Source organism: Centropristis striata, chromosome 9 (genome assembly GCF_030273125.1).
Source record: "Centropristis striata isolate RG_2023a ecotype Rhode Island chromosome 9, C.striata_1.0, whole genome shotgun sequence".
NCBI classification, from domain to species: Eukaryota; Metazoa; Chordata; class Actinopteri; order Perciformes; family Serranidae; genus Centropristis; species Centropristis striata.
In genome coordinates this window covers 18,033,059-18,055,259 of record NC_081525.1, presented here as the reverse complement: position 1 = coordinate 18,055,259, position 22,201 = coordinate 18,033,059, and the positions used below count along the sequence as shown (strand labels likewise).

Sequence of the window (22,201 nt, the reverse complement as noted above, 5' to 3'; positions counted from 1 at the left end):
GAGGGACAATATGTTCATAGTAAATAATAATTTACCCAGCTTGGGTTCTCTCCCACACAAATGAGTCTCAGAGTCAGTCACCACATGAGAATTCCTAAAGAGCTTAAAATAAAATGTTAACACAAAATGGTTCAGAGCAGCTTGCACTGATCCCTCCACCATGAATATAATAAATTCAAAAACGTAATTGACTTTTGCTTGTGTTTATGTGAACACAAGTGCACTATTATTTAGTTTCATACTGTGTGATTTCAGGATCTCTAACACTTCCTGTGGTTTTGGCTTGAAGTAGAAGTAACTTAAATGATTGATGTAATGTGCTGTGAATTGGAGCAAAGAATTCAAGAAGCCATGAAGTTACTGGTTGGGTAATTTGGGTGGAGATGTAAAAATGACATAAAAAAAAGTCGTAGTATCATGGAGTTACATGGGGGACTTATTTCTTGGGCAAGTCCTGGCGGTCCTCCTTCTGAAGTTACTGCTCCAGGCCATGAAGTAGTTCCTAACTCCCTGAAAGAGAACCCCACCTGCTGGCTGTAGCTTTTCTGTATAGACTTGGAGGAGTTTTTTTTAACCTAACTCTCGGCAAGAGAGCAACTTTTAGGCATTGTAATGACTGTATGATGCATTTAAGTCATTTGGAAGTTACTGTTATTATCATCACACCAATGTCTGACTGGTAATAACAAATGCAGATATTTTCTGAAAGAGTCAGTATACAGTCATGAAAAAAATATTAGACGACCCTTGTTTTCTTCAATTTATTGTTCATTTTAATGATATCTAGCCATTTTCCATGCTTTTCTTGATAATGATTTTGGTTATCATAAAACCATGGAAAATGGCTAGATATCAGCTCTTAAATTAAACTCTTATGATCTTTTTTGTTGTTATCATTATATTTGTCCAAACAAAGTATCTTTAGTTGTACCAGGCATTAAAAAAGGCATGACTTAAAAAAAAAAAAACTTTAAAAAAAAGTTTGCACCAAGAAATTTTGAGACACTTTTAGAAAATGTTTATTTTGTACAATATTAAAACCTGTCATGCAAAGTAAATTCTCATTTACATGTGCAGTAACGTTCATGCTATGTAATAATGAAATGTCTAAAAAAATGTACAGTATCTGAGGATAAACACAATAGTTGCCAATCATGCTGCCAAAACTCATCCTGTAGAGCCTACATTCATTATTGTATCTAATTGTTCTCCAACTGTCTTCAAGATTCTGAAACCATAACACAACAAATGTTGAGGATGACTAATTTTCACTCCTGCCACCTGAAAAGAGTCAAACATTTTGTGATGTTACAATTTTCAAGTTACATAACATAGTGTAGGTAGGGTAAGAATTTGGCATAAACCGTTTTACTAATCTTGTCTTGAAACCTATTTTTGTTATACTATGCTGGAGTAGAGTTCACAGAATGAATGTTAGTCTGGCAAATCTGCTAGATTTCAATCCACCACATAATAATCTGGGCTGCCCTAATTACAAATCAAAGATCCCCAGTAATGCCAAGAAAATGTGGTTCTTCAGTATTCTGAATGTAATATTAGGACAACAGAAGAACATTTACTCAATATATTAGATTCCTTTTTGGGAATAGTAGTAATAATATGATAGGACAACCTCCAGTCACATTTTTCCCCAACTCATTGAATTATCTTCTCTGACCTCATAACAATCCCCCAGATTACATTGTCTAAAATCGTTTACGTTGAGGACTGCTAAAAAGAATCATGAATACAATACAATACAAATTTATTTATAAAGCGCATTTGACCAAAGCTCTGCACAACAATAAGCACTGAATTGCAAAATACAGAATACAGACAGTTAACACAGATTAAAAACACAAGAATTGGGTTTTTAAAAGAGATTTAAAAACAGGCAGTGTAGGGGCCAATCTGATGATCTGTAGTCTGATCTGTAGGGGGAGCTCATTCCAGAGTTTTGGGACCATGAATGCTAAATGTATCATTAATACCTGCACAAAAACAACTCTGCAATGAAAACAACCTTAGCCGAATTCTAGATTTGCATTCAGCAAATTTTTACATTTGCCATTATCAGTTGTCCAGTGCTTATTGAGATATATGCTGCACAGTGAGGGAAATAATTTTGCAGGCGAGATCTTGCTTGGTGCCCCAGGCCGAGGGCCATTGCTGGTTATTTTGTCTTTCTTCCATTTCAGATAATTGCACCAACGGTTGTCTCCTTCTCACCAAGCTGCTTGCTGATGGTCTTGTAGCCTATTTCAGCCTTGTGCAATCAGTCAAAAATCAAAATCAATCAAAATTACTTTATTTATCCCTGAGGGGAAATTCAGTTAGTCTGGTAACTCTTGAAGAATGAGACAGCCTGATGGCTGTTGGGGCGAAGGATCTTTTGAATCTCTCCGTCCTGCAACAGAGAGAGAGGAGCCATCCACTGCTGTTTTTTTGGTCCATAAAGGTGTTGTGTAGCGGATGATCCGGGTATTTCAAGATGGACTCGAACACATCTTGACAGTGCATCTCTCCACCACCTCCTCCAGTGTGTCCAACCTGGCTCCAACCACAGATTGCAGGTTGACAATCTTGTCATTGACGTCCTGAGACAGCTCTTTGGTCTTGCCCATGGTGGAGAGGTTGGAATCTGAGTGAATGATTCTGTGGACAGGTGTATTTTATACGTATAATGAATTGAGATTAGGAGTACTTTATTAAAGTGAGAGGATTCATTTGTGGGCCTCATGGAAAAATTACTGGTCTGTGGGAGCCAGAATTCTTGCTGGTTGGTAGGGGATCAAATACTTATTTTCACTCAATAAAATGCAAATAAACTTATAATTTTTATATAATGTGATTTTCTGGATATTTTTTTATATTCTGTTCTACCGTTAAAATAAACCTACCATTAAAATTATAGACCTTTCTTTTTATTTATTTTTTATAACTTTCTTTTTATTGTTTCTCCCTTAAAGCAGTGTAGAACATTATACATACAAGTAAAATAAAACAAAACAAAACAAAACAACAACAAAAAACTAACATCAAAAAAGGAACATGTTGGATCATTATACTTCTACAGTTAGATCCTGTATTAATGTCACTGTGATAGTCCTTGCCCTGTCGTTTTTATGTATTCTGTCCATTTCTCCCATTTCCGGCAGCATTGATCCTCTTGAATCCTTATTTTATGAGTCATTTGTTCCATAATGTGTATTTCGTCCATTATTTTCATCCAATCTTCTTGTGTTGGTGGGTCTGTCTTGTACCACCTTCTCGTGATTGCCTTTTTGCAGGCTACTAGCATAATTTTCATTATGTACCTGTCGTCTTTTAATACAACATTACCCGTCATGATACCAAGATACAACAATGTACAAGACATAGGTACAACATAACCCAAAACTCTGCCTATAGCTAAATGAACATCTTCCCAGAATTTCGCGATCTTAGGGCAGAGCCAAAACACATGCGAATGGCCGACATTTATATCTCCACAGCTTCTCCAACATGGCTGTGTTAATGAAGTATGTTTGTTCCTAATTTTGGGTGTTATAAAGAATCTAATTAAGTTTTTCCAGCAATATAATCTCCAAACCCGTGATGATGTCGTTGACTGCTGTGTTTTCCAGATATGTAACCATTCGTCGTCAGAGATGTTCACATCCAGCTCTCTCTGCCACTTCAGTTTAATATATAATGTTGTGTTCCCCCTGGCCTCCATTAAATGTCTGTATATTATAGAGATTATTCTGAATTTCTTTGCATTGTTGGTTTCAGTTACAGTTCCGATTATTGAATTTTTATTGTTACGACCCGGCTCGATTTTGAGAGCAGTAACATGTGAAAAGGGTATAGAAATTAAGGTGGAACGTAACACTGGGAGGTTCTGGTTAAATCAGGGTTTTATTAACCAGTAAGAGGATGCTTTTACAACAAAAGCTAACAAAAAGAGGCTGTATGGAGCTGACAATATGCAATACAATATACAACTAACATAAATTACCAAACTCTTGGCTTACACAAAACACTATAGAACAAAAGGAGGTCAGCAACCATAAGCTTACACAAAACTAAGAAACAAAACAAACTAGGATTTTAAACAAAGGGTGTCCAAAGTCTTGGTGTTCATTAACAAACAAAGTTGTAAACTACAAAATTAACAAAGTGTCCTAAGATAACACAATGTCTGTAACTCCTCAGACAGTTGAACAATACTACAACACACACACTAACACAATACTCTTAATTTTCACAAATTGACCCAACGGCAAAGGCAGACTGTTCACTGTCTCACAGCCACCATGAACTGTGGACACACGATCCTTTTATAAGGTGCAGCCTGTTGATTGATGTCCTCTGATTGGCTGCCTCGCAAGAATCTCTGCCGCACCAATCACAGAGGAGTAGAGGCAACCAGGAAGTGGGTGGTCTCTCAGCTCCAGAAGATCCAATCACCTCCAGGCAACCTCACAGCTGAATTTACATGAATACAGAGTAATGCAGAGAAATACAATAACTACAGAACGGCAGGCAGCCGTAACATTATCCAGATTTACACTGTTTTTTATTTCTTTATTGAAGAAGTCTCTCATCTGCAAATATCTGAAATGATCTTGGTTACTTAAATCATATTTTTGTTTAATCTCCTCGAAACTCATAAAATTCCCATTTTTAATTACTGTACATATTGCTGTTAATCCATTAGGAATACATTGTTTAAATCTATGGTCAAGAGAACCAGGTGCAAAGCACTTGTCATAAGCCATCCACCGAAGCAGTCGGAGCTCTTTCTCCAGTTTATATTTTCGTACCAGCTTAAACCATAATTTTAGAGTGAACTGAGTGACAGTATTCACCTGTTTCATTATAACCATTGTTTCTTCTCTGTCTCCAATATGACTTTGAATTTCTCTTCCTTGTACTGATTTTTCCAGATTTTTCCATTTAGCTACATAATCTTTGTCACACCAACAAATTACATATCTAATTTGTGCAGCATGGAAATATCCCTTAAGGTTTGCCCCCCTTATCCTTTCCAATCTGTAACGTTTCAAATTTGATTCTCGGCCTGTGACCATTCCATATAAACCTTGAAATGGTTCTGTCCCACAGTCTGAATTGTTCTTCTGGTATCTCAATGGGTAGTCAAACAGGTAGAGAAGCCAGGTAAAACACTCATTTTTATGGTCTCTATTCGTGAGCCAATGTCTAGTGGAAGGATGGCCCACCTATCCAAATCGCTCTCTAAATCTCCTTATCCAGTTTGACGTAATTAGCTTCATATAAATCATCAGTGTTTTGTGTTAAAGTGACCCCTAGATATTTCATTGTTGTTGCTCTCCAGTTCAGATTGTACTTTAGTTGTATGATTTGGGATGGAGAGTAATTGAATGTTAGGGTCTGTGTCTTGGCCAGGTTCAGCCTGTATCCAGAACAAAAGCCAAACATCTCAAGTTGATTGGTTAATATAGGGATACATGTATCTGGGTCCTCCAAAAAACAGACCACATCATCCGCAAAAAGTCCAATAATGTGTTCTTCTCCCCCAATCTCCACACCTTTAAGATCTTTATTTTGCCTGATTGCTTGCGCCAGGGGCTCTATGAAGATTGCAAACAAGGTTGGGGAGAGGCAGCACCCCTGTCTAGTAGATCGCTCTAAAGTTATGCTGTCAGTGAGACTGCCGTTTATTTTTATCCTTGCAGTCGGGTTTTGATAAAGTGATTTAATACATCTGACAGCTTTGTCATTAAGTCCGAATTTTTCAAGAACCTGATATAGAAAGGACCAGTTAACGCTATCAAAGGCCTTTTCAGCATCAAGGCTCATTAAAGCTGCACATTTTTGATTTTTTATAATATGGTTTATGATATGTAGAGTTCTCCTTATGTTGTCATGGGACTGACGTCCCTTAACAAAGCCTGTCTGGTCTTCTTCGATAATGTCACTAACAAAATATTCATATCTTTTTGAAATAATTGAAGTATATAATTTATAATCAACATTGAGTAATGAGATGGGTCTATAATCTGAACAAGTCTCACTGTGGCTTTTCTTTGGGATCACTGATATCACCGCTTCTTTCCAGGAAGGGGGTATTTTACCATATTCAAGTGTGTAGTTGAATGACTTTTCAAGTAGAGGTATAAGCTGCCCCCGAAATGTTTTATACCATTCAGATGGTAGGCCGTCACTGCCGGGAGATTTGTTTGATTTTAGTCTATTTATTGCTTTCTCTATCTCTTCTTTTGTAATGGGTGAAGTCAAATGGTCATTTTGAATCTTTCCAATTGATGGTAAGTCCAGTTTGTCAAGGAAAGCTTTCATTTGGTTGATGTCAGCGGAGAGAGGTTGGCGGTACAATTCTCTATAGTAGTTCATAAACTTAGTTCCAATTTCCTTTGGGTCACTAATTATTTGATTTGTATTCATATCCCTTGTCTTGTGAATTGTTCGATCTGCTTGCTGTTTTCTTAATCGTTTTGCCAGGAGTTTGGTTGCCCTTGGTCCCACTTCATAATAGGATTGTTTTAAAAATCTTGTCTTCTTTTCAATTTCTGTGGTTAATATTCTATCTATGTTATCCCTAATTTCCTTATTTTTGGGAAGCAATGAGGGGTCTTGTGTAGTTTTGTGTTGTTGTTCAGTTATTAACAGCTTTTCCTTTTCTTTTTTATAGACCTCCTCTCTGTTTTTTTTAACTGCTGCCGTCTTTGCAACCAGTTTTCCCCTTATAACTGCTTTAAGAGCATCCCATAGAATAACGGGGGTAACCTCTCCGTTGTCATTTTCTTCCTGATAGGTTAAAATGTCTTTCTTTAGCTCTTCCACCATTGACTTGTTATTTAATATTCCCACGTTTAGCCTCCATAGAGTATTTTTCTCCTGCATTTTTAAGTTGACTTCGAGAAGAACCGCGCAGTGATCCGATACATCAGCCTCTTGGATCACACACTTCCCCACCCTACATAGATCCTCCTGTAATCTCTCTGAGGGATGCAGCTCCCTCCATGTATCAACCATCCCAAACTCTTTAAGCGTTCTCTTAACCATTCTCGTAACCTGGTTGGTATGTTTATTCTTATTTGTCGTGTCTAACTTACTGTTCATCACAATATTAAAGTCACCACCACATATTAATACTCCATCCATTTCTAGAATCAGAGTGTCAAATAAGGTTGTGAAAAATTGTTTTGGACTATTAGGCGGAGCATAAACATTAACCAGTGTCACCATTTCGTTCTCCAGTTTTCCTTTCACAATAATAAATCTCCCTTCTTTATCACAAATTTTTTTGATACATTCAAATTTCACTGAGTTTGGAATAAGTATGATCACACCTCTTCTACATCCATGGCGGAATGAACTATAAAATGAGTTGGTGTAGCCAAACCTCTTAAGTTTTTCACTTTCCTGACTGGACAGATGTGTTTCCTGAAGAAAAATTATCTGTGATCTGTCCTTCTTTAATTTGGTCATTACCTTCTGACGTTTCACAGGGCTATTTAAACCATTAATATTCAACGACAGTATCTTAGTACTATACCGTGACATCACTAATGAATTTGTGTGGTAATCCAACTCTGAACATAACCAAAGAATAACAGTTGAACACTGAACAATGTGACTTCCAAAAAGGAGACGTACTAAAACATCCCTTGTGGTCCCTGTTGGTGGGAGGAGGGTTTAGTGCCTCACTGTAGTAGGGGCCCTCCCTAGTTGTGAGAAAAAACCCACAAAAACTAGAATTGTCCAACATTTCGTGGTTGCTACGGAACACTCCCTCTGTCGGTTTTACTAATCTATAAATTTAAGTCGTGAGTCATGTCTTGTATGGCCCAGGTGTGTGTGTAAATAACACTCTACATTACAAAGGTAAATATCCTTTAAGATAAGAGAAAGGAAAAAAAAAAATACTAATATTGGTATTTAAGTTCACTCGGTGGCGTATCCTTTATCTTTTTATCCACTGGAGATTCTCTAGTCCGTGGCTCGTCTGAACTCCGTCAGCCTCTCTGCTGTCCGAGGTGTTGGTGCGTTTCCATGTCATCACGGCGTTCAGTCTCTCTCCCGCGGCCGCCTCGGTGTTTGCTTTGGTCGTCACCTTCACCCTGATTCCGCGTCGGTTCAAGTCGCGCGCTGCCTCCTCCGCTGTGTTGTAGATCACCAGACCGGAGTCCCAGTGCACTCGCATCTTCGTGTAGGGTGTCTGGTACCCTGTGGCCTTCTCCCTCAGCGCTGTTTTGATGGGGCCGTATGCCTTGCGCCTCTCCATGATGTCCGTCGCATAGTCGTTGTCAAAATAAAGTCTTTTGCCATCAATCTCAATCTTCTTTTGCCACGCCCTCCTCAAGACCAACTCCTTGACGTGAAACTCCAGAAAATTAACAATTATGAACAGCTCGTTAACAAACTCCGCGACAGATCCCCTTTCTTTTTCTTCTGGCACCCCGTATATTCTGATGTTGTTTCTCCTTGAGCGGCTCTCCAAATCAACGACTTTCTCCCGCATCTCTGTATTTTCTTTCACCACCGCCAGTAGCGTTTCTTTCATCTCCAAGCAGGCCGACTCAATGTCAGCTATCCGAGTTTGTGCCTCAGCTATGTTAGCATTTTGGCTCTGCAGCTCCTGCAAAACTTCACCTTTAAACTCTGCGAGATCGTCTTTCAAAACTTTCTTGACGTCGTTTTTAAATCCGTCCAAGTCCTGTCTCATTTCTTGTTTAAAGTCTTTTAACTCTGTGCGAAGCATTGTTAGAGCTTGAAGCAGGACATTCTGGTCGGTGTTAGCTTCAGCTTGCATTGTTTCTTCGTCGTCGCTGCTTCTCTCGTGTTCAGGTTCAGCCACTTCTGGGTTTTGTTTCGTTTCACTCACATTTTTACTCATCGCCTGACTCCTTAGTTTTCTCCCTCCTTCCATACTTAAAATAAAATGGTCTCAGTGCTATTTATAATGATAGGGGGTACTTTATCCAAACCAACTAGCAGGAGCTCACGGTTATGCGTCCATCTAGCTGTAGCGCTGCACCGGAAGTCCAGACCTTTCATTCATTTGTTAGTGGTCAAATTTAGCAAAAATCACAAAATTGCCAGGGGATGAAATACTTGTTTCCCTCACTGTATATTTGGTTGCAGTGATCATTGTCAGCTCTCAAACATGGCTTATCGTATGCAGATATGACAAGAACAGTATAATACTTTGACAAACATAATACTGTCAATGACAACAATGACAGTATTGTGTGTATTATTTGGGCTCAGACAGTCCTACAGCCACTGGCACCAGTGTGCAGACTTCCATAAGTAAAGAGTTAGATGTACAGTACAAACAATATTAGCCTGTACAATTCTCAACACATGTGATCTAGGTTAGTTAAAATGAACAGCAGCAACTGATAAATCTGATCCCTCTCTTAGCGAACAACATTGAGACATATAACAGGTTATTTCGTTTAAACCCGGCAGCGCATCATCTCCCTTCACTCAGGCTACCTTGTGTGTGCACAGCTCAGAGATGCTCATGAAGTTGACCCTGCTGTGAGTCATCTTACATTTCTCCGTGCTGGGAGGAGGGCTCACTGTTAACTGTGATCCATGTTGGAGTGGTGCGAGGCTGCCTTTGGCTTTCTGAGGGGGGGAAACTGGAGCACAGCTCTGAGCCATAGGCAGAAATACCAGGCCTAACTAGGACATGTCGAGAAATGGGGCTACTGGTGGGGCGTCTCTCACAGAGAACTTCTTAGAGGGCTGATGAGAAGTGTCTCAGCAAAACAGTGACTCAGTGGTGATTAGTTCTATATTTCTTTGTTTGCTCCATGTACTGCTGATTATTTCATGTCAGTCATACTTGTAAACAAGTGACACAGATTGTTTTTGCAGGATTTTTTTTATAAGATGTGAACTCTTACAGGTACCCAGCAATATTTGCTCTACAATTCAGCAGCGAATCACTCAGCTAAAAAGTGATACTGATTACTCATACATTTTTAATGCTTGTGACCCCCTTCATTTGAGGCTAAGCCTGCTTGCAACCCTTCTCATTGGGTGCTATGTGACGGGATTTGACTGTTCAACAAGGGCTGCAACTAACGATTATTTTGATCATCAATTCATGATTTTTTCGATTTTTCGGAGCAATGTGTAGGATATACGGGGTTCTATTAGGGCTTGGCAATATATCGATATAAAAGATATATCGATATATTTTTAAATGTGATATGGAATTAGACCATATGAAATTAGACCATACCACATATATTGATATAGTTCAATTTTTTTTCTTTTTTAATATATAAATGCTGCCCTTATTAGGGTTTGTCATATTTAGTTATTTTTTAATGTTCATTATTCTTTTCTCATATAAATATATTTATTTCAGAAAAAGATTGGCCTATTTTATTTCATAGGCTATTTTATTTAAGATATTAAATATGTATTTAAATGTGCACTTTATGGAGCTTTGATTTTTTTTAAAAGGTACTCCTCATGTTATACAGTATTTATGTTCACTTAAATAAACAGTTTCAATAAAACTACTTGTGACATGTCATATTTGGCTTTGACTTTGACTGAACATTTGCTCTCACTTTGCGATAAAAATATTGGGATATATATCGCATATCGATATTCAGCCTAAATACATTGGGATATGACTTTTGGTCCCTATCGCCCAGCCATATATTCTATTGGCAGAAATATAATATTTTGAATTATGTTTTCATTAGTGTTTCAGTCACCTGAAACTAAGACGTGTTGTGTTCTCATTAGCTAAGAATGAGCCTTTTATATCTAGAGTATGTGTTTTGATCTCTGCTGTTGTGCAGGATTGATTTCTCACTTTTTACTCTGTGTTTTTATTGCAGGACACCAATGAAATTGTGGCCATTAAGAAATTCAAGGACAGTGAAGGTAAGCCAACAACCAGTCCTCATCAGACCTATTCCTGTCGGGATGCATTCCATCCTCATTATTCCCAAGCCACAGACTCGTATCTTAATTCGACAATTCAGTGAAGAATGAAGATGTCGAACTCTGTCCTGACGAAAGAATAAATTATCTAAAATCCCCACTTTGTATAGAGAGAGAGCAAAAACTGCTCAGTGTTGACCAATTATTCCTAAACATTTAATCCAAATGGCTATAATTTAATGGTTTGATTCTGCAAACTGTCTTTTTAATTTAGAATTTCCATCCCACATGTAAGCCCAATGTGATCCTGATTTCCCTTCTGTCGTACTTCCATGCAGAAAATGAGGAGGTTAAAGAAACAACGCTACGGGAACTTAAGATGCTCCGCACTCTCAAGCAGGAGAATATTGTTGAGCTTAAAGAGGCTTTCCGCCGAAGAGGAAAGCTATATCTTGTCTTTGAGTATGTGGAGAAGGTAAGCTTCTTCTACAGAATGTACCTTTTATTAGGCCTACACTGATCTGGATCATCAATCTTATCGGCTAATTTGATTTATCTGGTTTGTTCCTCTTTTAGAACATGCTCGAGCTGCTTGAGGAGTTACCCAACGGTGTACCCACTGACAAAGCACGCAGCTACATCTACCAGTTAATCAGAGCAATTCACTGGTGCCATAAGCATGACATAGTTCATCGAGGTAAAATACCTTCTTGTAAAATCCCACTTTTTTCTTTACTTTATTAGGACACACTGAGAGGGAGACAGTTTAAGTGTTTCAGAGAAAAGTAGTTTGTTGGATTCGGAGCTAAAAGAGGCTCATACAGGTCCACAGTGCAGTATTTATCACTGCACCATCATTGAGCACCATCTGTGCTTATATTTTGAGAAATTGCCACCATTACTGTAGATTTTCAGTGTAAAATATTATAAATGTATCTGTCTACCTATTTCTTTTTTGATAGAACAGTAGCTTCATAGGTTTCTGATGTGTTGTTACCGACCATCTATTGTTCACAATATGTGAGCTATTGGGCGAATCAGTGGCAGCAGAGCGGGAAACCAGATGGCCCATGTGAGCTTTTGGCATGCTGAATGCAACGGAGCAGGCATCCAAATGGCCTGTGGTATACCCAGGGACACACATGAGAGTATCATCCAGGATTTGATGTATAAGTTATGGTTTGTCTTAACAAAATGTAATTTTTCCCTTATAGAATTAGATTTCTCGAATTCTTTGTTTAGCTATGATTTGCAAATATACTGTAAGAAATGAATCTCTTCAGTGAGACAGATGAACATGTGGCAGCAGGAGTGGTGATTGTGATGATGTAACGTTGCTGCCCCTCACCAGCTTATGTGTTGCCTTACTCCCCATCTGTGTTCTTCCTTCTCAGACATAAAGCCAGAAAACCTTCTCATCAGCTCTGATGACGTCCTCAAGTTATGTGACTTTGGTGAGCACCTCTATCAAACACACACTGTACGAGCTGTAGGAAAGGTGGCCAAGCAGTCAAAGCTGTGATGTAAAAGGAGTATTTTCAACGGAGACTATATTTGGCTGGAACCAGTGCTTCAGGAGGGCAGCAGGCAGGTTTCATCCGGTTATCTAAAGCGTTGTGTGCAGCCTTCTCTCCTGGTTCTCAGGCTGCTGCTGTGCACACTTCCCTCATGTCAATTAATGAAACGTGTTGGAAAACAAGAGGCTAATCGTGCGTTGATTCAATCTGGTAGCGCCACAACAAAACGGGGGGGAAACGGAAAACATGGCATAGCCAACATCATGAAGGCAATCTGGAGTGAGAGACTGAAGACCTGCTGTTTGCTCTGTGTCAGCCAAAGGCATTGTGAGGACAGTCTTAGGCCAAACAGACTCTGCTGCCAAGGTTTACATTTACATTAGATGTTTTGCAAAAAAAGTATTGCATCAGTGTATTTCAGAAACTGCAATAAAACAGAAAATGTTCCTGAACAGGTTTTGCTTTGTCTTCTCACCGTGGGCAGATTTGTCATTCATGTTACCATAGGACTTCAGTTTTACTACTAGTGTAATTTTTTTTGATATTTTTAAAGGAAGAGTTTGACATTTTGGGAAGTGTGCTTATTTTCTTTCTTGCTAAGTGATAGATAGCCCACTCATGTCTAGATATAAGGCTATAACCAAGAGATGGTTAACTTAGCTAGCTTTAGAATGAAAGCTTTGGGAAACCGCTAGCCTGGCTCTCTTCGGACTTATTTTAACTTACAGGCATACCATTAGCTACGTAACACACTTACCTTACGTCACAAAGGTAACGTAGGTTACTTATTTTTACACAAAACATGATCTTTTCCTAAACCTAACCAAGTAGTTTTCTGGCCAAAAGCTATCTGTCAAATTTCAATGCAGCAGAGAATCTTTGGCTCGGGTCTCAATCTGTCTATTTATAGAACTCTATACAAATACCCTGCACATTGAAAGACATTTTAACTGTGAATTTAAGGCTGGCCAGTAGCTAGTTAGCTTAGCTTAGCATAAAGGCTGGAAACGGGGGGACACATCATATCAAGGTTAGCTTCAAAGGTTAGAAATCTATAATGCTTTTTAGAGGGGCTTTTTTTTTAGCATTGGAGAGAGCTAGGTACGCTGTGAGCTACTGCTTTCTATGTTATGCTAGCAAAGCTAACAGTCTAGCTACAGCCAGACGACAAACAGAAATGAGAGTTGAAATTCTCATCTAACTCTTAGCAATTGAAAAAGACAAATAAGCCTGTATCCCCCAAAGGATTATCTATTTCTGTCAAACGGATTATGACAGTTTTCTCTGTTTGTAAAATTTATAGTCATGCTTCAGCATTATGGAAACTAGTTCTGTTTCTGCCCCTAATTAACAAGTTAAAATCTTTGTGATGGATTAAATAATATACAGCATTAATATGAATATTTTTTCCAGTGCAATGTGTCCCAAGAGGGCTCATAATCTCTCCTATATTAGTGTAGCTTCCCCCTACCTCAACTCCTTTATAACTTACACCTCAGAATCCTAATGAGTGTCCGGAGAGATGCTCTGCTCAAATCAATTTTTAGGTGTCTCAGCATGTAGAGCATATCATAAAGCTCCTCATTATACTATATTGCTTCCTCTTTCTTCTCTTGCCAGGCTTTGCACGTAATCTCTCTGAGGGGACTGATGCCAATTACACCGAGTATGTGGCCACTAGATGGTACCGCTCTCCAGAGCTCCTACTTGGGTACATCTGCTATTTATTTTTTTTAGCCTTGTCCAAGAGCTCAGTCACTACACTGACATATCTTTTTTAGTAGCTATTCTTATTCCTGGCTTTCATCACCAACCCCTTAAATGTGTGGTCCCAGGGCTCCTTACGGGAAGGCAGTGGACATGTGGTCAGTGGGCTGCATCTTAGGAGAGCTGAGTGACGGGCAGCCTCTGTTCCCTGGAGAGAGTGAGATCGACCAGCTCTTTACCATCCAGAAAGTGTTGGGACCCCTGCCACCGGAACAGATGAAGCTCTTCTATAACAACCCTCGCTTCCATGGGCTGCGGGTAATGCCAGACAACTGTTTATCCCTACCCTCACTACTATTCACTCTGCTGACCCCTCCCCTCCACATTGCTCTTATTACCGCTCTTTTCCTTCCCTCCATCTTCTCTCTTGTTTACTGTCTCTTTTTGCATCCTCTTTTTCCTTTTCCCTTTTTATTTTCTCTCACTGCTATGTCTTTGCACTCTGCTTGTTTTTTTTTCCTTCTTCTCCTGGCTGAGTTTGCTGTGCCGTGACTGATTGGATCACAATGACTCATCGTGTATCATGTATCCTGTATGCTCTGTGAAGGGAGGCTGTGATAAGTCTTCTGTGGCAGGCTGGTGGTACAACAGACCTGGGTCATCCTTCTCTTTCCCTCCCTGCCTACGCCTCAGGATATAATTATTAGTTTGCAAAATGCTCCTCTGTGAATACCTGACAGTGAATACCCACTAATGAGGACCCTGCTTGTGCTGCATTTTTTATAATTTTGGACAATTATAAATATATATATATATATATATATATATTAGACTAATAGAATTGGTTAATGGGTGTAGGAAAATTTGGTGCTTAAATTCCAGCGCATATATACGTGTGTATTGTTTTTCTACAGTAAAATGCTCTTACAGTAAGACAGGAACATGTTGGACAGGGATGCTTGTTGACTAAACATCTAGTGCCTGCTATTGTTGCACTCACTGGAGGAAAAAAAAACTCCACAATCTTTCTATGCCTGTTGTCATTTAAATTAAAAGTAGAGAGCTTCACCCAGCAAGCAAGCTTCACTGATCAGTGGACATTCACATTTAGGCCACCATCTTATAGTCAAATTCTCTTAATAACAGCAGAGAAAACCAAGAGAACGAAGGACAATAAAAACTGTTTTATTGAAATATTAATGCATCAGACCAGCAAGAAACCACACAACACTTGTGAGTGAACACAGGACGTTTGATTGTTGTTTTATCACATCAGCCACCTACGGTGTGCTTTCTGTAACACTTGGAAATGTGTGATGTAAAAAGAACAGCTTCTGGACGGTCATGGCAAACCGCAAATTCACACAAGTCAGAAGAAAAATTCTATCAAAATGAAAGGTTTGACATAGGAAGATTGAATTTGAAAGAAAGCTCATGCAACAGGGTTCTTGTGAGTCAGTGATTACAAAATGTAATTTCAGGAGAAGCAGCGTGTGCAAGGTTACATCAGAAGAAAGAAAATTTAAAAGAGAAAGTGGTCATAGTCGTGATATGGGCATTTATAAAGTGTTTCACATGCTGTTCCATGCTGACTTAGATTAGATTTGATTAAGTAAGATCACAATTTAGATTCCCTTATTAGTCCCACAATGGGGAAATTAAACCTCTGCATTTAACCCATCCTTTTTCTTTGACACACCAGTGAACACACACGCTTATGCATAGTGACAAATAATGAAAGAGATAAAACCACTGTAGACCATATAATACTGCCACAACAGTAGTGACGCTAACATGTAAATAAACAGAAATGCCATTAATAGAGCTGAGCAGCCCACCTAGCCACTCCATTAAATAAAACAATTTAGTCAATATAATCAATCATTTGAAACGTGTTTGGTTATCCTTATATTCTGTCAAGGATATTATGTTACAATGTCAGGTGTTCATATTAAATGTGGCCATTTTATTTCATAATGAGGTAAGCATATGTAAAAGTAAGCAAAAACCTAAAAATTTCACATTTCACATCAATTTCACAAACTGCTACATGTAGCTACAAACCTGTAATCTTGTAGAGGTGGGGGGAAAAAATTGATACAGCATAGTATCGCGTTATTTTGCATAGCAATATTATATCGATTCATGGCCGCCAAGTATCAATATTTAGCGTTTCGGCGGTCTGTATTTTTGCCGTTGTGCGTCAGGATATCGTGTCAGAAGGTTGTCGAAATAAAGCAAAGTTTCATTCAAAAAAATTCAGAGCAGTGAAGCTTAAAGTTGAGGAAAGTTTGCTAAAATGCTGCAGTTGTTGTTGTCCATACATGTTTAATATCAGTTCAGTTCAGTTTGACTGAATACTTTGTTGGTCAATCTGTGGGTTTGACTCATTGTGGAGAAATAAAAAGACTGAAGTGAGATGAATAGACAGAAAATAGATTTTTTTCTTATTTGACAAAACAATTCTTGATTTAATTTAATTTTGTGGACACAAAATGCACTTAAACAGTTAAATTGCAATATATCGTATCTCAATACTCACCTTATCGCAAAATGCTTAAAAACGCAATAATATCGTATCGTGACTCGAGTATCAGGATGAAACCGTATCGTGGGGCCTCTGCTGATTCACACCCCCAAAAACTATGTTTGCCGATGTTGTTACTTTTAGTTTTTGGTCTAGAAGCTTTGGTGATTTTTCACAGTGGAAAAAGCTGCTATACTCTGTTAGAGTCCTTCTCTGGTTGCAATGACTGACAATATGGCAAGAGCACAATTGCAGAAGACCCGTATAATGCGGCAAATCAGAGCAGACTGAAAATTAACCTGAAAATGAGCATAATAGGTCCCCTTTAATAAATAAAAGCCTGAACATAAGTGATAGACCTGAAAAAGGGACCAATATAACAGGTAATAACTATAACATTAAACCATTTTTATGAACCTCAAGACATAAAACCATTTCAACCTGCTGATTATTAATGAAAATGTGTTAGAATTGATACTCCCCCTTTCCCTTTTGAATATCGCTTACTATCCCCTTATTAATAGTAAAGTTCACCAACAGTGAAGACTACGTGATTACACATATTCTACTACTCTACACACAAAGCACAGGTGGCAGATATTGCCAGTCTTCTTTTTTTTTTTACAAAGAAGTGATTATATGATCATTTATCACTTGGACATTTGTTGTGGCTGCTTTTTTTGGCTGTACTATTATCCACAATTTCTTGTTATAGTTCCCTGCTGTGAACCACCCCCAAACCTTGGAGCGAAGATACCTGGGAATCATTGGCGGAGCCCTGCTGGACTTGCTAAAGGTAGGGATCACAGTTTTGGCAAAGCTGCTGTGCTGCAAGGATGTTTTTGTTTCTACCATTTATCAGTTTAGTCCTGCTAAGACGTTATCGTGAAAAGATCCTCTGTAGCGATAAAAAATAGAATTTTCACCATCTTGACATCTGATAATTGCATCATTATCATCATGTTTACGTCGTGACTGCATGATGCCTCTTCACTGCTTCGGCATCTCTCAGCTCATATCCTGGTTCCAGCACTGCTGTTATTGCTGTGCCTGCACTGTAAACAGGAGCTCCATGTCAAGAATGTGGGCTGTGCTTGTGCACTTGCGCTTTTCCCAGCAGATAGTGACTCACTGCTAACATAATGTCATCCGAGGATTGACTTCAGCAAGGACAGGCATCGCTCTCATCACTAATCAAATGTTCTTGAGTCGAGTTTAGGCATTGATTTGAAAATGTTTGCTAATTGCTATTTCAACTTTGTGTGCTTTGCAAAGAGTATTTTTCTGTCTCTTTGTTCTGTTGTCCTGAGAAAGAGAAAAGTAGTACAAAAAGTCAGAGTTCACAAACTATCTTGAGTTCACAGGTTTTATTTTGAGTGCATTCATACAGAATTCAGCTTTCATTAGTGTATGAAGACAGGTTATTAAAGAGTAAGAAAGAAAGCAAATGTCACAAATCATATTCCACATCATTGTTTGGCTTGTTTGGTGACTGTAAGACACAATTAAATGTAGCAGTAGCCTGACTTTTATGATAATGGCGATGACTCATAATAGCATGAGTGTTTGACTTTGTTTGTGAGGTCTGGCTGCTCACGGTGTCTACAGGACTCACAGGCTCCCCCTTTGTGTTTTTTGCGTTAGAACCTGCTACTGCTGAACCCGACGGAGCGCTTTCTCACAGAGCAGAGCCTGAACCACCACGCCTTCCAGACCCTGAGGCTCGTGGAGCGACCTGGCCCACCCACACCTACACCTGTACGCTCCTCCAAGAGAAAACCTCACCATGGAGACAACACCACCCCCAGCAGGTGAGCACTATGGCTAGTTGAAGCATGTTGTTCAGATGCACCTTGAAGTCAAGGTTTTTTTTTCTTATGCAAATGTGACCGGTTCTTTTCAGTCAACAACCCCCTGAGGACCATTATCTGCATTATCTGTAGCAGTATATCCTTTGTTCAAGGATTCAGATATTTTCTGTTTCGTTTTATTTTGTCATGAAGCAGCCTGTAAATAACACACAATTATTCACAAAAAACAAACACATCCAAAAATTCAGAGATTCGATCCAAAATGGACATGCAGAAACATAAAATGAAACTAGGGATGCAAATTTTAAGCAATTTTTTTTAATCAATAGTCGTCAGCGTTAAGCATTGATTAATTATTAATAATTTATGCAATTACGTTTCTCCATTATAAAACAGTTTTAGCCACTGACATGACCCATGTGTGTAAATTATGAGTTTAAGGAACTGATAAAGTAAACACCAAGTTAATTAAATGATAAACCAAATAACAAAATAATGACTTTATTAAAATTGCAGCGCTCCATCTGTCAAAACAACTGACTAGACAAAACACGCAGCAAACAGCTTCATTAGAGGACACTATTTCAATCAGACCAACATTAGATGTGTTGAACATATCAAGGACTTCCGTTTGACTGGTTTTATTTAAAATAATCTGCATACCGGCTCTCTATGATGGATTGCAGCTGCTGAGCTGGAACAATGTCCTGGGGATGATTTCCAACTTTATTTGTCCAGTTGCTGCCACCACCAAAGCTCAGCTAATCACATTTGTGTTGATTTTGTTGAAAGCATGTGTGCTTAAACTATAGCAGACACTCGTTACCAGAGTTGCATCTTCTTTCAACATGCTTGTTTGGCATTAGCATTAGCCTCGAAAAGCTAAACCGCACAGCCACTAAACAACAACTCCATGGAATTTTGACAACTTTCCGCTTCAGAGTGCATCGATGGGACTACCTCAAACCAACTAACAAAGCTGAATCCTCAGCATACAAAAAGAGCTCACAATCAACTGCAGATTTGATATAATTTACTAAGATCAGGGTAATAGTAGTAGTGGTCCTGAGATTGATCCCTGTGCAACCCCACATGTGACTACTTCTGAATCTGATAAAGTGCGGTTAATATCTACAAACTGAATATGATCACTTATCATTCCCAATAGACTCTAATTGATTGTATGAAATGTAAAGTGTCATGTACAGTAAGGTGATGTAGGTCCTTTCTCTCTGCTCTTGCTCAGGAGCCATGGGGGAAAGAGCTCAGGAAGCCACCGCTCCAGCAGCAGAGAGTGCTCTAGTTTGCCCCGGCACGAAGACCTCCACCCCAACAACGATGGCTTTCTCAACGGCAACATGCCTGCAGCGATCAACCTCAGTCCCACCCTGCATCCCAAGAACTACCAGCCACAGATCTTCAACCACTCCACCTCGTGCAACATGGACCTGGCCAGCAGCAACCTGCCTCATCTGCTCAGCCCTGGCGAAGCCAAGAGCAAGGGCGACTTTGAGATGAACCTGGGCTCCAAGGCGTCCGACGGCCCGGGAGCCAAGTACCTCAAATCCAACTTTCGCTCACAGCAGAACCGCCATTCTTTTGTGGAGGGGAAGACCAACACGCTTCAATCGGGGGACAAACACAGTCGACACAGCTACATGGAGTCCCACAGCTCCACACCATCCTCCTCCAAGTTCGCCTACCTTAACTTGTCCAAGAGTTATGGCACGCTTAGTGATGCCAAGTCAGTGGGGAACTTAAACGATGTGCATCTTTATGCTGATGAACCGACATCTCGCTATTTTCCCTCGAGCTGCCTTGACCTCACGGCTCCGAGTAGCCCAGCACCCCGTCGAGTGGACAGACTGGGACCCGGCACAGCTGGCAGAGGAAGCATGCGCTCAGAGAGAGAGAGCAACACCTTGGACTCGTCCTACAGGCGCTCCTCCACCCGCCACAAGGTCTCAGAGGAGGCCAAGTCGCCAGATGCCCTGGACCCTGGGGAAAGTGGCGTTGAAAGGAGCCATGCTCACTCTCTGTCCGCTCCACATGACCCTGTGTCTTACGGTCAGGGATACACCAGCCCCTTCTCCTCCCAGCAGCGGCCGCACCGCCACTCCATGTACGTACGAAGGGACCACCAGAGGACACATGGAGCGGAGGAGGGGCTGGTGGTGGGCCAGGGCATGCCCACCAGAGCCAGCAGCCTCCAGCTCCTGTCTCCACAGCTGCAGCACCGCACGCTGCCTCGCCACTCTGGGGGCTCTTCCAGAGAGGAAGACATGAGCAGGGTCAGTCACCAGCCCACATTAAACCTCCCCAACTTTAAGGAAAGCCTAAGCCTACATGATCTAATCATATCAAATGCCTACACCAGGTTGTGTTGGATAACTGTGCCTCAGTCTCAGTTTCTACAACAAAGCAGCCAGGTTTTATTCTGGTGGCGTCTGAAAATATCATGATCTGTGTTTAGGTTTTCAGACAGATCTTGTAATCAGTTCACCAGGTTTGTAGGAATGGCAGGATTAACATAACTGGTACTGAAGCAACGTATGAACATTGCAGGTGTTAAGAGTGTGGCTTTCCTGTTAGGATATACAGTGAATCATGTAACCTGTATATTTATATATACTGTATATACCCGTATAGTATATATAGTTTGTGCATGTGTGTATTTGTATGTGTGCTGCAATGCTGAGCTCACTTCATGCTTCATCATGTCTCCATTAACAGAGCGAACAGGCACCCACTGAGGTCACCCACAGCAGACCCCCAATAAGGGACTCCACAAGGGACAACACAGCATCTTTTCACACACAGCGGCAAAAAAGCGAGGTCCGACATTCTGCCTGCACCCACCATTCCCCACCCACATCCAGTCTTCCGAGAGTGCGGATGTGGGTGGATACTGCTGTCATGAACTGCTCTCTCTCTCTCTCTCTCTCTCTCTCTCTCTTTCTCTCTCTCTCTGTCTCTCTCTTTCTCTTTCTCTATCTCTGTCTCTGCACATCAGATGCCTCTTCATTTTCTCGGTGTGCTTTGCTTCCCTTTAATGTGACTACTTATGATTGCACAGTCAAGCTTGTCATCCGAGCACATTTCAGTTTGATTCTGAAATTACATTTATAGCCTCTACAGATGTTGTTTTATTATAATGACCACTTGTAAATCAATACGCCTCCTCCTTTTTTCTCCCTTGTCAGGTAAATAAAAATATCAGCTCAGATAGAGAGGCATGCAAAGCAGTTGGCCTTTTGTTTTCATGTGACAAGGTCTTCTGTTGTGAATCAGGTTGGCTTATATCATGACCAGCAAACAGAAGATGGCGGCTCTTCCAAAGAGAACCGCAACATCTACAGTGAATCCATGCCGAGGAGGGTGGGCAGCTTCTACAGAGGTTGGTTTAGTCAGACTGGCTGTGTCTTTCTTTTACTGCAATGTGGAGATCAAGATGTCAATTGAGATTTTCATCCTTCATATACTGTACTATACTCCGACCTATTCTATATTTTTGAGCATATATATATTTCTGATACAAACATTGAAATTTTAGATTTAAAAAAATATTTTAAACCTTGTTAACTTTCCATGAGAAGTAAAATTTGAGATATTTTCACAAATTTAATTAAAAAACATTCCTTTTAAAAGTGAATTTAGTTAGTGGGGGAATACACACCAAAAAGCAATACTGGGTCTTTTCGCAATTTGGTTAAAAGTATGCCCAATTAATTGAA

The 22,201-nt window shown here is 39.8% G+C and overlaps 1 protein-coding gene across 6 annotated transcripts in view; it reads left to right on the top strand.

Annotated features, from left to right (window-relative positions):
• Positions 1–22,201, top strand: part of LOC131977138 (cyclin-dependent kinase-like 5) — a 54,278-nt gene that overhangs the window by 22,976 nt on the left and 9,101 nt on the right. For 5 of the 6 annotated variants that reach the window (XM_059340332.1, XM_059340334.1, XM_059340335.1 and 2 more), the window contains exons 4-14: positions 10,860–10,905; positions 11,244–11,380; positions 11,482–11,602; positions 12,300–12,359; positions 14,043–14,133; positions 14,258–14,447; positions 17,372–17,452; positions 18,301–18,467; positions 19,714–20,758; positions 21,201–21,302; positions 21,759–21,864. In XM_059340332.1, the coding sequence (XP_059196315.1) occupies positions 10,860–10,905; positions 11,244–11,380; positions 11,482–11,602; positions 12,300–12,359; positions 14,043–14,133; positions 14,258–14,447; positions 17,372–17,452; positions 18,301–18,467; positions 19,714–20,758; positions 21,201–21,302; positions 21,759–21,864 (2,146 nt within the window). The remainder of the gene's footprint in view (positions 1–10,859; positions 10,906–11,243; positions 11,381–11,481; positions 11,603–12,299; positions 12,360–14,042; positions 14,134–14,257; positions 14,448–17,371; positions 17,453–18,300; positions 18,468–19,713; positions 20,759–21,200; positions 21,303–21,758; positions 21,865–22,201) is intronic. The other variant, XM_059340336.1, reaches the window with a different exon arrangement.